We start from the raw sequence: 13,206 nt of genomic DNA on the forward strand, positions 1-13,206 counted from the left end.
AGCCCACTTCCCACCAGGATTTATACACAATGCATTGGGAGGAAGGACACTGCTTGCTGTCATTTGATATGGCAAGAAAGTTGGTTGGAAGCATTTGGAAGGCAGAAGACAGTTTGTGAGCAGACCCTCTTTCCATGTGCTGGCCTTTAGCTTCCCTTAGCCTGTGAGCCCATAGGCCTGTGTGTGCATTTCCCAGCTGGCTCTGCAATTCCATTGCCATTAGAGGAAGAAACAGGAAAGGGGCAGTGGGGGAAATAAGGGGCAGAAGTAAAAATGGGTGGAGGGACACGTTGTGTTTCATAATGCCAGATACCCTCTTTTAAGTAATGGGAAGGGGCTAAAGTCCTAGCCTAAGGAAACACCTACCTTTGCCTGAGACCCCTGGGTTGCTTCAAAGGACAGGACCCAGCTGTCTTCCTTCTTAAACAGCTGCCACAGCCTAAAGCAAGGCATACTAAGGGTTAGCTTAAACTCCACCTGCAGCCTGAAAATGAAGACATCGTGTGGAACAAGCTCAGGTTACTGAGAACCTTCTTTGTGTTCAAATACTGAGCTTAATGTGTCCATAATGTCCGGTCTACAAAAAATTTAGACTGAACAAGAACTTTCCTGACTGCACATCAAGAAATACAGCACTGTCATAAGCAGTTTACTCTCCTTTACATAGGATCTGTTACACACAAATACTTTGGGGTCACTATTTGAGAATGCATTTTCAAAGCTGGTTCAAAGAATTTGTGCTTCCTTGATGCTGCAAGTCCAAATATATAGGTATTAGTTATGGCTCTGATTGCCAATAAGCTTTAAACTAGGAACACATAGATTTTATCTGTTCCTTTCTGGCTGGTACTATGATGGGTAAAAATAGGCATTTTAAAGTATGTTAAGAGCAGAAGGAAGACTAAAAGAAACACTGGTCTGCCACTTGATGAGGTGGGTCACCTCATCCCCAAGCAGTGATGAAGCAGAGACATTTAATGCTGCCTTTGCTTCTTCCTCTGACACTGGTGATGGGGGGTGTCGGAGCCCTGGGCAGGATGGCCATGGCTGGGGGAATGATGAACACCCAGCTGACTTGGAACTTGTATGGGATTTTTTGGTTTTTTTTTTTTTTTTGGCAAAGCTTTAGATAGTGTCACCATATCCCTCTGGACCGCATTCAGCACACAGCCAGATGTGTACACAATTTCATCCACACAAAACTGAACAAGAGCAAATGGCAGATTCTGCACCCAGAATGCTGCAATCCTGGATGTGAACACAGACTGAAGGATGAGACTGGGGTGCAGCCCTGCAGAAAAGGCTCTGGGCATTCTGACTGATGGCAGGCCCTGCCAGGTGTGTTATGCTGCTAGCACAGAATAGTTAGCTGGCCAAAGAAGTGAGGGTCCCACTGCACTCAGCTCCAGCCTCACCATCACTGGGTGCAGCTTCATGCTCCACAATACAAGGAGGATATAAAAATAATTATAATGTGTCCAAAGGAGGGCAACAAAGACAGCAAGGAAATGTGTGACTACAAGGAGCAGTTGAGGATACAAAGTTAATTCAGCTTGGAGAAGACCAAGGGCTGACCTAATACCTCCTCATCAGGGGCAGCAGAAGGGGGATGCTGATCTCTTCTTTGGTGTCCAGCAACAGGACACAGGGAATGGCTTAAAGCTGCACAGGGGAAAGTTCAGCTTGGATATCAGAAAAAAGGGTAATTTACAGGGTGGCCAAGCTCCTCAGGGGAGCAGTCATGACCCTGACGTTGTCTCTGTTCAAGATGTGTTTAGACAATGCTCTCACCTAAAGTTTAACTTCATCCTTGTGAGTTCCTTCCAACTCAGGACATTCTATGATTCTATGATGCTGTGATAACCTCAAAGCCTTAAATCTTGGTATAGAGCAGCCTAGAGAAAAAGCAAAGAAGCTCCCCCTAAAGGACACAAGATCTTGCTGTTGAAACACAAGCAAAGGAGTTTAGTCAGTGGAGGAAGATTTCTCCTTTTCTTTTCAGCCAGGAAAGCAGAGAGGGGAAAAGCCCAAGGTGTAACAATGGAGGCCAGGACACAGCATAGAGATGCTGCTGTGACCTGGAAAAGCAGGTAAACCTACCCTCATCTGCAGCCCTCACAGGCAGGTAAGGAACCAGCCCTGGTCACCCACACAGCTGTATGAGCATCCTCCTTCTCTCCCCACACTGTGATGATCCGCCAGTGACCCTGAGTGAATTTCTTTCTTTTGTCCCTTTCCCTTCATCATCCTCATTCCAATTTCAACCAAATAAAATCTCTGTTCCACCTCCCACTACACAAAATAACCACTTTTTTCCCCATGCACTAAGCACACTTAGACACAATGAAAATTTGGTTGTTTTTTTTTTTTTTTAATTTTTACAAATATCTGAAAGCATCACTGAGCAGACAGTGACACAAGTAAGATATTCCAGCAGTGACAGGCACCCAATGAATGGCATTGTCCTGAATTCAGTTCCAGGTTCTCTTGGGATCAAGAGTGAAAGAGAAACAAAATTTACTAGAAAAAAAGCCTGGTGCTGATGGCAGAAGAACTCCCTCACTTGGCCAAAAAATAATTTGATATCCTACACAAATCTAAATATTAATGAAGATTAGAGGCAAATATCCACGTGGGTTAATACCAGTAAGCCCCTTTGCCCCCTCTCCAAATTTAACCGGTGGGATGAGGAAGGAATTACAGCTGCCTAGAGGCAGAGCCCATTCCTGTAACTGAATCACCACAGATGGAGCAGAGGCATGGGGACAAAATCTGGCTACTGGATTAAAAACTTCATAGTGAGGACAAACAATACTAGTGGAGGGAGTTCAAAGATCCTCACTCTTATCTTCTGCTGGTCAGCAACGCTGGTTCTAGGAATCTTCAGCTTCTTTCATTTCTTGCCTTTGGGTAGGAGACTGTCACTGAAAGGGAGACAGGAGGGAGTCATCAGTACAAGTCACCAGAAAGAACAAGCAAAGCTGTACCAGCTCCTCAATATGGATTCTGAGGTATGGGTCACACCCAAAGGATCTGGACTTCCAAGTCCTTCCTCTTAGGCAGGTGGATTTTTTTCCAAAGCCCCTTAAATCTTCCAGAACAAATATAACAGAATCTGGTCAGAGGTGAGGAAAAAGGATGTTATAATCAGAGATCACAGAGAAAAGAAACCAACTCTGGTGTCCCTTCTCAGTTCTGAGAAATCTAAGCTTTTAGCTGGATCCTGTTAGCTCAGTTGGCACTGCGTTTTTCAGTAAACACTGGACAGATCAGGCAAGGCCACCAAACTCCTGACAGCTCTGAAAGCAGGAGATGGGGTGTTCTCACATGAATTGGAAAGCTTTTGGACAAAAGCATCTTCCCTAGAGATCATCAGCCCAAACCACCACAGATTCCCAAGATATCTTCCTGCCTCCTCACAGCCCTGTTTGTCATAACCACAGGATGCCCTGTACATGTAGTAGCTCAGAGAAGGCTCCACTGTTACTGCTGCCTTTCCCATGCAAGGCTCCCTATGAGGCACACATGGAGCTCCAATTACTGCACACTCCATGTACATATTTGTGTGGTTCCCTTCAAGGAAAGCTTCAAGTTTCATATCACAAATGGGAATTGAGGTGGAGACTGGAATAAACTTGCTGGGGCCAAAATGGCCCATGCCAGAAACATGCCAGGCACCAGGAAACAGCAACACCCTGGTTCCAGTACTAACAAAAGGATCAAAACATGCAATGCCTTACCTTCCTCTGTGTCAGCAGACGCAGTAAGGGGTGGAGGGTGGGAAAGAAAAAAAACCAAGAGTAAATTGATGAGATTAAACAAAAATCCCCATTCCCATAGTAGGAGAGGCTGCTCCCTACTTGGCTATATCCTCTGACATCGGGGTCCTCTCAGAAAAAGTTCCTGAGAGAGCTCCAGAAAGGGGAGCAGCTTCGCAGGTAGGGTGCAGACAAAGCCAGGCACCCAGCCCCTTTACCTGGTGAAGGCCTCATCCTGCAGGTTCAGTACCAAGTTATCTGCTGTGAGATACACACGGTTTTGTGAGGCAGCAATCTGAAAAGAAATACATTACAGACATGGCATCAAGGACTAAAAATGCACATGGAGAACAGCACTAGGAACCCTTCTCCCCCTTCAGATACAGCACTCTTGTTAATCACTTAAGACCTCATTTAAATCAATGCAATCCCCAAAACAACTCCCTACTTCCTGAGTTCCCATCCCAGAGCCATCAGACTTTCTAAAAGAAGTGTTCATTCTGTCTCTCTGTCACAAAGACCTTTGATCCCACATTTATATGTCCCCCTTTCTCAGCTGCAGGTAACCAGAAACTTTTGGTGGCTGCAGCAGAGGGTGGGTGATGGAATCTGATGTGGATCTGGCCATGTCAATCCATGTCATATGAAGGGCATGAACTCTGAGCTTCACATCTAATTGCAGATCCTTGCTAAGTCTTAAGCTCTACTTGAGCAGAGAAGGGCTGGGCAGGAACAGAGATCAGGACAGGGCAGATCATATTCGCCTTAAATTCATCATGTGGCCACTGGGCTGGGGGGACACAAGGACTGCAAAAGGACAAAGGGAATTCTGTGCCCAAATGCTCACCGTTTTTGAGATGTTTTGAGCAGCTCGGATCTTACGTAGCTTGATGTAGCCTGGATTCCTGCTGAGAGCTTCCCCGAGGTACAAAGGAACCAAAGTTAAGGAAAATCCCACAAACAGAAGCTGCTTACCCTCAAGGAATTCTTCCTAAACCATATTAAAGAACATCTCAGTGAGTAGAAAGCAATCTCTTTCCCAGTAACATGAGCCTTTGGGTAGGCATATTTTCACCTGCCCAGATAAGAACTTTATGGATTATGGTCACACACACAGCCAATGAAAGTTAAACTTTACAACAAGGAGCGCAGGCCCATGGCCTGTAACCTCAGACAAACCTCGTTCCAGTTGACTGCAGGAAGGGAAAAAAGAACAGTGACCTACTTGAGCTATCAAGAGATCACAGTCTCCTAAGCATGAGCCCAGTGTGACAGATTCCCAGCACTGCCAAGCTCACAAGCCACATTCCACAAAATCTCCTGAAGCAGGATATCATCTTGGCAGCTGTCGCTTCCCCCTCGGCCTGAACTATCTTCTGCTTCTGCTCCTGCTTGGCCTTCTCCACCAGGAACTGGGCACGCTGTGCCTCCTGCTGGGCTGCAGGGAGAAGGGACACAGGCATTGGAAACACATTGCGTCTTCCATCAGAACCTGACAGCTGAGACCAGGGGCTCTGCTTCCCAAAGAACCAGTAACATTCTGGGAACACATCCAAGTACAAAACATACCTGAGAGCACTTTACCTTCTCTTGAGTAAAACCCACAGCACCCAGACCCTTCACACGTACCCCCCCCAGTGAGTGACAGAGTCCAGTCTGAAGAGGAACCTTAGTTTTGGGAACTCAGTCCCTCCTGTGGTCTATCCCATTAGCTAAGGCTTTCTGGTAACACTTGCAAAATAAACCTGTTCAGCTCTGTTACTAGGAGGCTTAGAGATTTGCAACCCTGTGCCTGAACTTACACAGTGACACAGCAGTGACACACTAGCCCAAATTCCACTTCCTTGTTTAATAGCTCAGTGAAAAGGCAAAGGCAATCCACCCTTTTCAGGCACCAGTGGAACTCACCCACTTGCTTAGCCTCCACAGCAGCTGTGTATTCACGGCTGAAACTGAGCTCTGTGATAGCCACATCATCCAGGATGAGGCTGAAATCCTTGGCTCTCTCTGTCAGCTCTCTCCTAATGAGCAGAGACACCTGAAACACACACACAGCAACAAGAGTAGTACCAAGCACAGGGTGCTCTCACTTCCTGAGCACTCCAAAAGCAAAGCACAACTGCTCTTCACAGTGCTGGGAGAGACGTTCCCTAACCCCAGCTCCAAACCATGGACATCAACACCACCTCTGAGTAACATATCCACAGCCACAAAAAGCATTTTCAAAACTCTATTACAGCTCATTTATAGTTACTACTAAACTGTTCTATGCAAGTAACACTGTGAAAGTAAAAAACCTTGAATGCATCTTTTGCTTTCACATCCTGCTACATCCAGTTCCATAGTTCCCAGTTTTGGCAATAAGCATTTCTTTATCCACCCTGGATTTGCCACTGTTTGCAGGCTGTGCTTTCATAACTGTACTCCAACACAAAAAATTAAATGACCACATAATTTTTTTAACCCGTATCACATCTCTTAATACAGTAGCTACTTGACTCGTGCAGCTACTCCACTTTTTTTGGCTGCTTTGGGTGGGTGTTGCTGTTAGATACTTTGATTTATTCTACTCTTACTTCCCAGCACCTTTTTCAGGCAGCCTGACAAGCCCTGCACCAAATATTGACTTAAACAGAAACTATTGCTACAGTATCACATGCTTGGCCAGTCGAGCATTTGCTTTTACTTTTACTGCAGCGGTTTCTGAGCAGAACTCTAAAGAGTGGCAGAAACCTTTCCTGAGGGAACTGTGAGTGCACAACTACATGAAATCACTGGGGTTTTTTTCTATCAATCCCTTCAATACCACATCACTTTATCATAACAAGCACTGGATGGATACATGATAAGGAGACAAATGTAATTCAGTTTGTTCCAAAATTTCAGAGATCAAAGAATGATTCTTATCTGAGATCACAGATGCTTAACCTTAGCCTTTGTTCCAGCACAGCTGAAACCCTCACAGATATTCTTTGCTGTCCCATCCTCTCCATGCATTCTCTTTCTACATGAAGACCAACAAATCCCTCCAGTGCACTCCATGTGGATGAGCACAAAAAGCCAAAGCTCCTCACCAGGGGATGCAGATCATTTCTTACAACAAAACCTAAGGACACTCAGTTCTACTCTTTGGATCTTTTGACATGGATGAGAGATATAGTCTCTGATTGCTGAGAGATAGTTTGTATTTCATCCAACAACTCTTCCTCTTCAACACCCTCCTGGTCCTGCAGGACCTCCTCTAAAACCTTTTACAAAACCAGCACCCCCTCTCTGCACCAGCTGCTATGGGAGATGAGAACTCTCAGAATCCCTGGCAATCAAACTATTACAACACAAACTTTCACAATAGGCATTTTTAAGCTAGATGTTTCTAATATTTTGCAACACTCCCCCCAGAGGACATCCAAGTCCTTTTCTAATCAGTGCCTGCAGGGAGGGTGCTGAGGCAACTGAGCCAAGCTCTTCTCAGTGATGTCAAACAATAAAACTAGAGGCAATGAGCAGAAACCAGAACACAGGAAGCTCCACCTGAATATGAGGAATAACTTCTTTACTGTGCAGGTAACTTCTTTACTGTAACAGGCTGCCCAAAGAGCTTGTGGAGTCTCCCTCACGAGAGACGTTCCAGGACCATCTGGATGCAATCCTGTGCCACGTGCTCTGGGATGACCTTGCTTGAGCAGGGAGGCTGGACCAGATGACCCACTGTGGTCCCTTCCAACCTGACCCTTTCTGTGACTGGGAACAGAAGTTATTTGTGACCTTCTGAAGCATCCATCACTGACAAGTTAGTGCTTTGTTAACTGCTCATTCCCACTGTTTTTCAGATCTTTCAAACTGTTTAATTTGCTCTGACAGTCATTCCAAGGTCTGTATTTTAAAAGGCAGTTCCACAGACACCTGTGAATCATGAAGCAAATCAGCTCTCCCTCCCCTAGTGTTACATTCTGGTGCAGTTCTGCACTCTGTGCACCAACAGACCCAGTTTACTCCTGGGAAGCTGCCAACACAGTCCTTGTGCCTGAACTGGAATCAAACTGTACATGGGACATGCTTCCCATGTGGATGCACTCCCCAGCTGAGCACAGTCACCCTTCCCTCCCCTGCCAGGAGGCTCCCCCCCACCCAGCAGCTCCGACCCGAGCCTGCCGGGCCGGGCTCACCTGGGCCCTCTGCGTGATGAGCTGCGAGGCGTTGAACTTGGCCACGACGCTCTTGAGCACCTCGTTGACGATGGAGGGCAGCACTCGCTCCTCGTAGTCCAGCCCCAGGCGCTGGTACATGCTGGGCAGCTCGGCCGCGTTGGGCCGCGTCAGCACCCGCAGGGAGATGTTCACCATCTGCAGGTCTGCGGGGCACAGCGGGGTCAGGGTTGGGGGCAGAGGGAGAGCCCCTCAGCCGCGATGGGACAAGGAGCAGGCGGCACCCATGGGGAGAGAGGCGCTCTGGTTAGAAATTAGAGGGAAATCTTTTACAGAGGGAGTGGTGAGGCACTGGCACGGGTTGTGCAGGGAAGCAGTGGATGGCTCAGCCCTGGAGCTGTTCATAACCAGGTCGGACGGGGCTTTGAGCAACCTAGTCTGGTGCAAGATGTCGCTATCCGCGGCAGGAGATTGTGACTAAACGATTTTTTAGGTCTATTCCAAGCCCTTAACAGTCCATAATTGTCTGAGGAGCGCCTGCACTACGGCGAAATTCCTGTCCCGTGCCTCCCCCCTCGTGGCCCCTGTACCTCACCTTTGGAACCAGTGGGGGAGGAGATTTTCCGCGGCCGCGCTCGGATGTCGTAGATGATGGGATACTGGAACCAGGGGATCCTGCGGGAACGGAGGCGCGTTAGGGGCGAGGGCCCCGCCGGGGCCGGGAGGGGGCCGGGGGGGCCGGGCCCTACCTGAAGTGCAGCCCCTCGGCCAGGATGGTGTCCTGCTGCACGCCGCCGATGCGGTTGAAGAAGATGGCGCGCTGGCCGCCCTCCACTGCGGGGAGAGAGCGGAGGCTTGGTCAGCGCGGGCGGCGGGAGTGAAGGTTCTGAGGGGTTGTGGGGGGACTCCACTCACCAATGAAGACGGACTCTCGCACGCCATAGGCCAGGGCACCGGCGCCCAGCAGCAGCTTAAGCGCGGTGCCGACGCCGCGGGGCCCGGTCGGCAGCCGCCCCGCCAGGTCCTTCAGGTTCTGCGCCATGGCCGCCCCGCCGCCGCCCCCGCCGGGAAGGACACCGGAAGGAGCGACCGCCGTGCCGCTCCGGCGGGAAACCGCGGCGCCGGGAGCGCCCCTGCTGCCCCTTCCCGCCCCCAGCACTCGCCTTCCGGCGCGGCGGCCGAGGCGCTCCGGAAGCGGGTCCGGCCGGAGCCAGATAGAGGGCGCGCCCCGGCGCCATCTTGGGTGGCCGCGGCGGGAAGGGCGGAGCCGGGGCGGGGCTGGGGGGGCCGCGTGACAAAATGGCGGCGCCCAGGCGGGCACGTGGGGACGCGCCGGAGGAGGATGAGGATGAAGATGGGCGCTCGATGGGCGGCAAGCGGCCCCGCGGGCAGCGGCGGCTCCTGGTCGTGCTGGAGGGGGCGAGTCTGGAGACCGTGAAGGTGCGGGTGGCGGGAGATCAGGGCGGGTCCGTCCGGGCCCAGGATGTTCTCGCTCCCCGCTGATCTCTCCGCGCTTTGCCTGTAGGTGGGGAAGACGTTCGAGCTGCTCAATTGCGACAAACACAAGGCGCTGCTGCTGCGGAACGGCCGGGACCCCGGGGAGGTGCGGCCCGACATCACCCACCAGGTACCCGCGGGGTGCGGCGCGCCTGTGGTGGCCCGGGCTGCTCGGGGTACCCGGCACGGCGGCTCGGGGCCACCGTCCCTCGGGTTCGCAGGTCCGCTTGGGCCCCTGGAGCCCGGGGGCGAGTTTTGCCTCCTCTGCTACGCTGGTGGGTTTTGGGTTGAGTCGCTGTTGGAGTCTGGACTTGATTTCTTAGCGTTATAGTGTTACATCCCATAGCGGGATGAGCTTTCAGCCTCAGCATCGGTTCCTTCTGCATTTGTGGGGGCTAACCGTCAATTTTCCCTAGAATTCTCTCTCCTGTGCCTTTCTATTTCCACTACTGTGTGCTTTTGGCTTTCAGAGCCTCCTGATGCTGATGGACAGCCCCCTGAATCGGGCTGGGCTCCTGCAGGTTTATATCCACACCAGGAAGAATGTTCTCATTGAAGTCAATCCCCAAACCAGAATCCCAAGAACTTTTGATCGATTCTGTGGGCTTATGGGTAAGCAATTCAAATCCTACACCAGCTATGGAATAATGCAGGAAGGTGGTCAGGACTGGGGGAACTTCAGGAAAAGTCAGAAACTGGCACCGACCTTAAAATGTCAAAGTGAGAAAAGAGCACAGAAGTGAAAGCATCTCTCTGGGATGTTCCAGGATGCATGCCTCAGCTGTGTGCTCCCTAGCACAGTGGGAGTGCCTGCAGGAGGCTGTGCTGTCAGTAAAATAACTTTCTACAGACTGTGATGGGAAGTCTAAAGGTGGGCTTTTTGGGTAGCTCAGCTCAGGCACAGCATGGGATTCGTGCAGCAAATCACCACGCAGCTTAAGTGTTTTTTTTTTCCTTGTTTTCTCTTTGCCAGTTCAGCTGCTGCATAAGCTCAGTGTTAGAGCAGCTGATGGGCCTCAGAAACTGCTGAAGGTAAATACTCTGTAACTGTTCATAGCTAACGTTGCAACATTCTAATGGCAGTGCAGGAGGGATTCCTTTTCGGGAGAGGTGTTTTTGTTGGTTTTTTTTTTTGTTTGTTTGTTTTTTTTGTTTTGTTTTGTTTGTTTGTTTTGTTTTTGTTTTTGTTGTTGTTGTTGTGGTGGTGTTGTTGCTATTCTCACCTGTCCTGTCCTTGCTGGGGATGCTGGTTTCAGGGGGGCTCTCCCACATGCAACCTGGCTAGGAGCTGCTGCTGCAGGAAGGAACCCCCAAACACACCTGTCCTTGGAGCTGAGGGATCTGTTTCCTCGCCTGAGCCTGACTGCCACACCTGGGCATTGACAGCTTTTGGGTAGAGATTTCAAAAAGGCAGAGAGAGGTGGAAATGAAGATATAATTAACTTGAATGGCTTCTGCAGTCACAGAGAGGAAGACTGGATTAACCACAGGGACAAAGGATTTATCATGATATTGAATTCCTTGGATGAAGAACTGCCCTTGGTGCTGGAAATGCCAGAAAAGCAGCAGCCTGAGGAAGCTGATGGTGATGTCACCTTGGCAGAGAAAGCTTGGCCCTAGCCAGTGCACCTGCCTGAGAACATGGTCAGCAAGACTCCAGAAGCAAAGAACTAACCATGACTTAAATGTGTATTGTAACTTTCTTGTGGAAAATTCGGATTCTCCAAAGAAGGAGAGTGGTTTTAAATCCCAGCAGCAGCCTGCTTGCCAGCCAAGATGAGAGAGAGTTGCCTAAAGGGGACTATAGGTCCTCCATGCCATCCCTCTGTGCCTGTTTCAAGAGCATCTTCCAGCTACACAGAGACTGGCAACACCTGCACACACCTGCTGGGGTTTGTTCTGTCCCTGTGCCTGGGGATCCTGACCGTGCTGCCCAATGAGTCCTTCATGGCTTCTTTGCAGGAGAAGGTGGTGTTTGGGATGCTCCTCTGGGAGCAGTGCTGTGCCTCAGCTTCTCCTGGCTATTCCATATTGCCTACTGTCACTTGGAGAAGGTCTTGTGGACTTTTTTGATTTTGAATTATTCAGGAATTGCACTGCTGCTCATGGGGAGCTCTGCTACTTGTTCTACTGCTCCCCACAGCCAAGGCTCATCTACCTCTACATCACCTGTATCCTGGGCATATCCCAACCTATCTGGGACTGATTTTGCCCAAGGACCTGGGTGTACTTGGTGGGTAATCAGGGGGACAGGGAAACCAGGATGTGTACCCCAAGGGGATTTGATTTTTGGCCAAGGGCAGTCTGTGATGTTGAATTGTGTACACAATGTTGGTTGTGGAATGACAGCACCACCAAGGACGATGAGGATGGACTGCTCCAGATGCACCAGTCATGAGCTCCTGACACAGCCTGCAACCAGCTGATGAATTTTCTGTTTGTCTGTTGCTTGTAGCAAACAATGCATCTAGCTATGTGTTAGGGTCTGTTACCTCTACACCCCTATTAATTTTCTGCTTTCTGTAGGTGATTAAAAACCCAGTGACTGACCATCTGCCCGTGGGCTGTATGAAGATTGGCACCTCTTTTGCAGCGTCACAGGTGTCAGATCTGCGTGAGCTGGTTCCTGCAGCAGAGCCAGTTGTCATCGTGGTGGGAGCTTTTGCCCATGGCTCAGTAAGTGTGTGTATCCCTTACCTGGGCTTGTGAAAAGGTTTCAGTCTTGTTCTAAGTACAGAGGTTTTATCTGCCCTTTTTTGGCTTGGTTTCCCCTCCCCCCAGCCCCCCATTTTTCCCTGTGTGCTTGTCAAAAAAAGGCCCAAAACTGCAACACGTGGGACTGTTGTCCCTACCAAGTGAAGGCTGGCAGTTTCTCTGCTGAGGAAATACTGTGCCTCTGTAGTTGTTAGTGTTGGAATTTGGAAGGGATCTCTGGAGATCATCCAGTCCAACCCCTTGCCAAGGCAGGGTCACCTGGAGCAGGTGACAGAGGAACACGTCTAGGTGGATTTTGAATGTCTCCAGAGAGGGAGACTCCACAACCTCCCTGGGCAGCATGTTCAGTGCTCTGCCACCCTCAAAATAAAGAAGTTCCTCCTCATGTTGTGGTGAAACTTCTTCTGTTTTAGTTTATGGCCACTGCTCCTTGCCCTGTCCCTGGGCACCAGAGGAAAGAGTCTGGCACCATCCTCTAGGCACCCACCCTTGAGATATTTATGTGCATTAATGAGATCCCCTCAGTCTTCTCTTCCTTTAGCAAAACAGGCCCTGCAGTCTCTTCCCATAAAGATGGTTCCATGTCCCAATAATCTGTCTAGCCTCTGCTGGACCCTCTCCAGTGGCTTCTTGTCTTTCTTGCACTAATGGAGATGAGGCTCAGTGAAAACTTTTTGCAACTTGTTTTTTTCTTTTTTTTTCTATTTCCCCCCCTCTTCTCCAGGTCAATGTTGACTATACAGAAAAGATGGTCTCCATCAGCAACTATCCCCTTTCTGCTGCCCTGACGTGTGCTAAAATTACTACTGCCTTTGAGGAAGTGTGGGGAATAGTCTGAGCTTCTGCTGCTACTGCTGTCATGATGGACTTGTATACAGTGACTTCACATTCTGAAAGGGCTCTTTGACTTGGGTGTGAACTTGGTGCAGCTTTGGGCTCTTGGAAAACACTTCAACTTTGTCCTTGTAGCTTCTGAAGCAATGAGACTTTAAAAGGACTGCCCCACTGACCCTTTTTCCTCCTATTAAAGGTACCTTTTTTGAGTAAAAAGCGCTTGTGAATTTTACTTTCTCATTTTTCATATGTGGGCA

The 13,206-nt window shown here is 49.5% G+C and overlaps 2 protein-coding genes across 2 annotated transcripts; one reads left to right on the plus strand and one right to left on the minus strand.

The window, feature by feature from the left end:
• Nucleotides 1–2,344: 2,344 nt before the first annotated feature.
• Nucleotides 2,345–8,988, minus strand: PHB2 (prohibitin 2). Its single transcript, XM_066569875.1, has 8 exons — nucleotides 8,819–8,988; nucleotides 8,653–8,737; nucleotides 8,499–8,578; nucleotides 7,925–8,109; nucleotides 5,667–5,796; nucleotides 5,093–5,196; nucleotides 4,606–4,683; nucleotides 2,345–4,053 (listed from the first exon to the last, which is right to left on the minus strand). Exons 1-8 carry the CDS (start codon nucleotides 8,943–8,945, stop codon nucleotides 3,973–3,975), a joined length of 870 nt encoding a protein of 289 aa, XP_066425972.1. The 5' UTR covers nucleotides 8,946–8,988; the 3' UTR covers nucleotides 2,345–3,972.
• A 212-nt stretch (nucleotides 8,989–9,200) lies between these two features.
• On the plus strand, nucleotides 9,201–13,165 carry EMG1 (EMG1 N1-specific pseudouridine methyltransferase). The gene is made up of 6 exons (XM_066572201.1): nucleotides 9,201–9,343; nucleotides 9,429–9,530; nucleotides 9,871–10,012; nucleotides 10,374–10,432; nucleotides 11,927–12,076; nucleotides 12,840–13,165. Exons 1-6 carry the CDS (start codon nucleotides 9,203–9,205, stop codon nucleotides 12,951–12,953), a joined length of 708 nt encoding a protein of 235 aa, XP_066428298.1. The 5' UTR covers nucleotides 9,201–9,202; the 3' UTR covers nucleotides 12,954–13,165.
• Nucleotides 13,166–13,206: the final 41 nt, after the last annotated feature.

This window comes from Molothrus aeneus, chromosome 2 (assembly GCF_037042795.1).
Source record: "Molothrus aeneus isolate 106 chromosome 2, BPBGC_Maene_1.0, whole genome shotgun sequence".
Lineage (NCBI taxonomy): Eukaryota > Metazoa > Chordata > Aves > Passeriformes > Icteridae > Molothrus > Molothrus aeneus.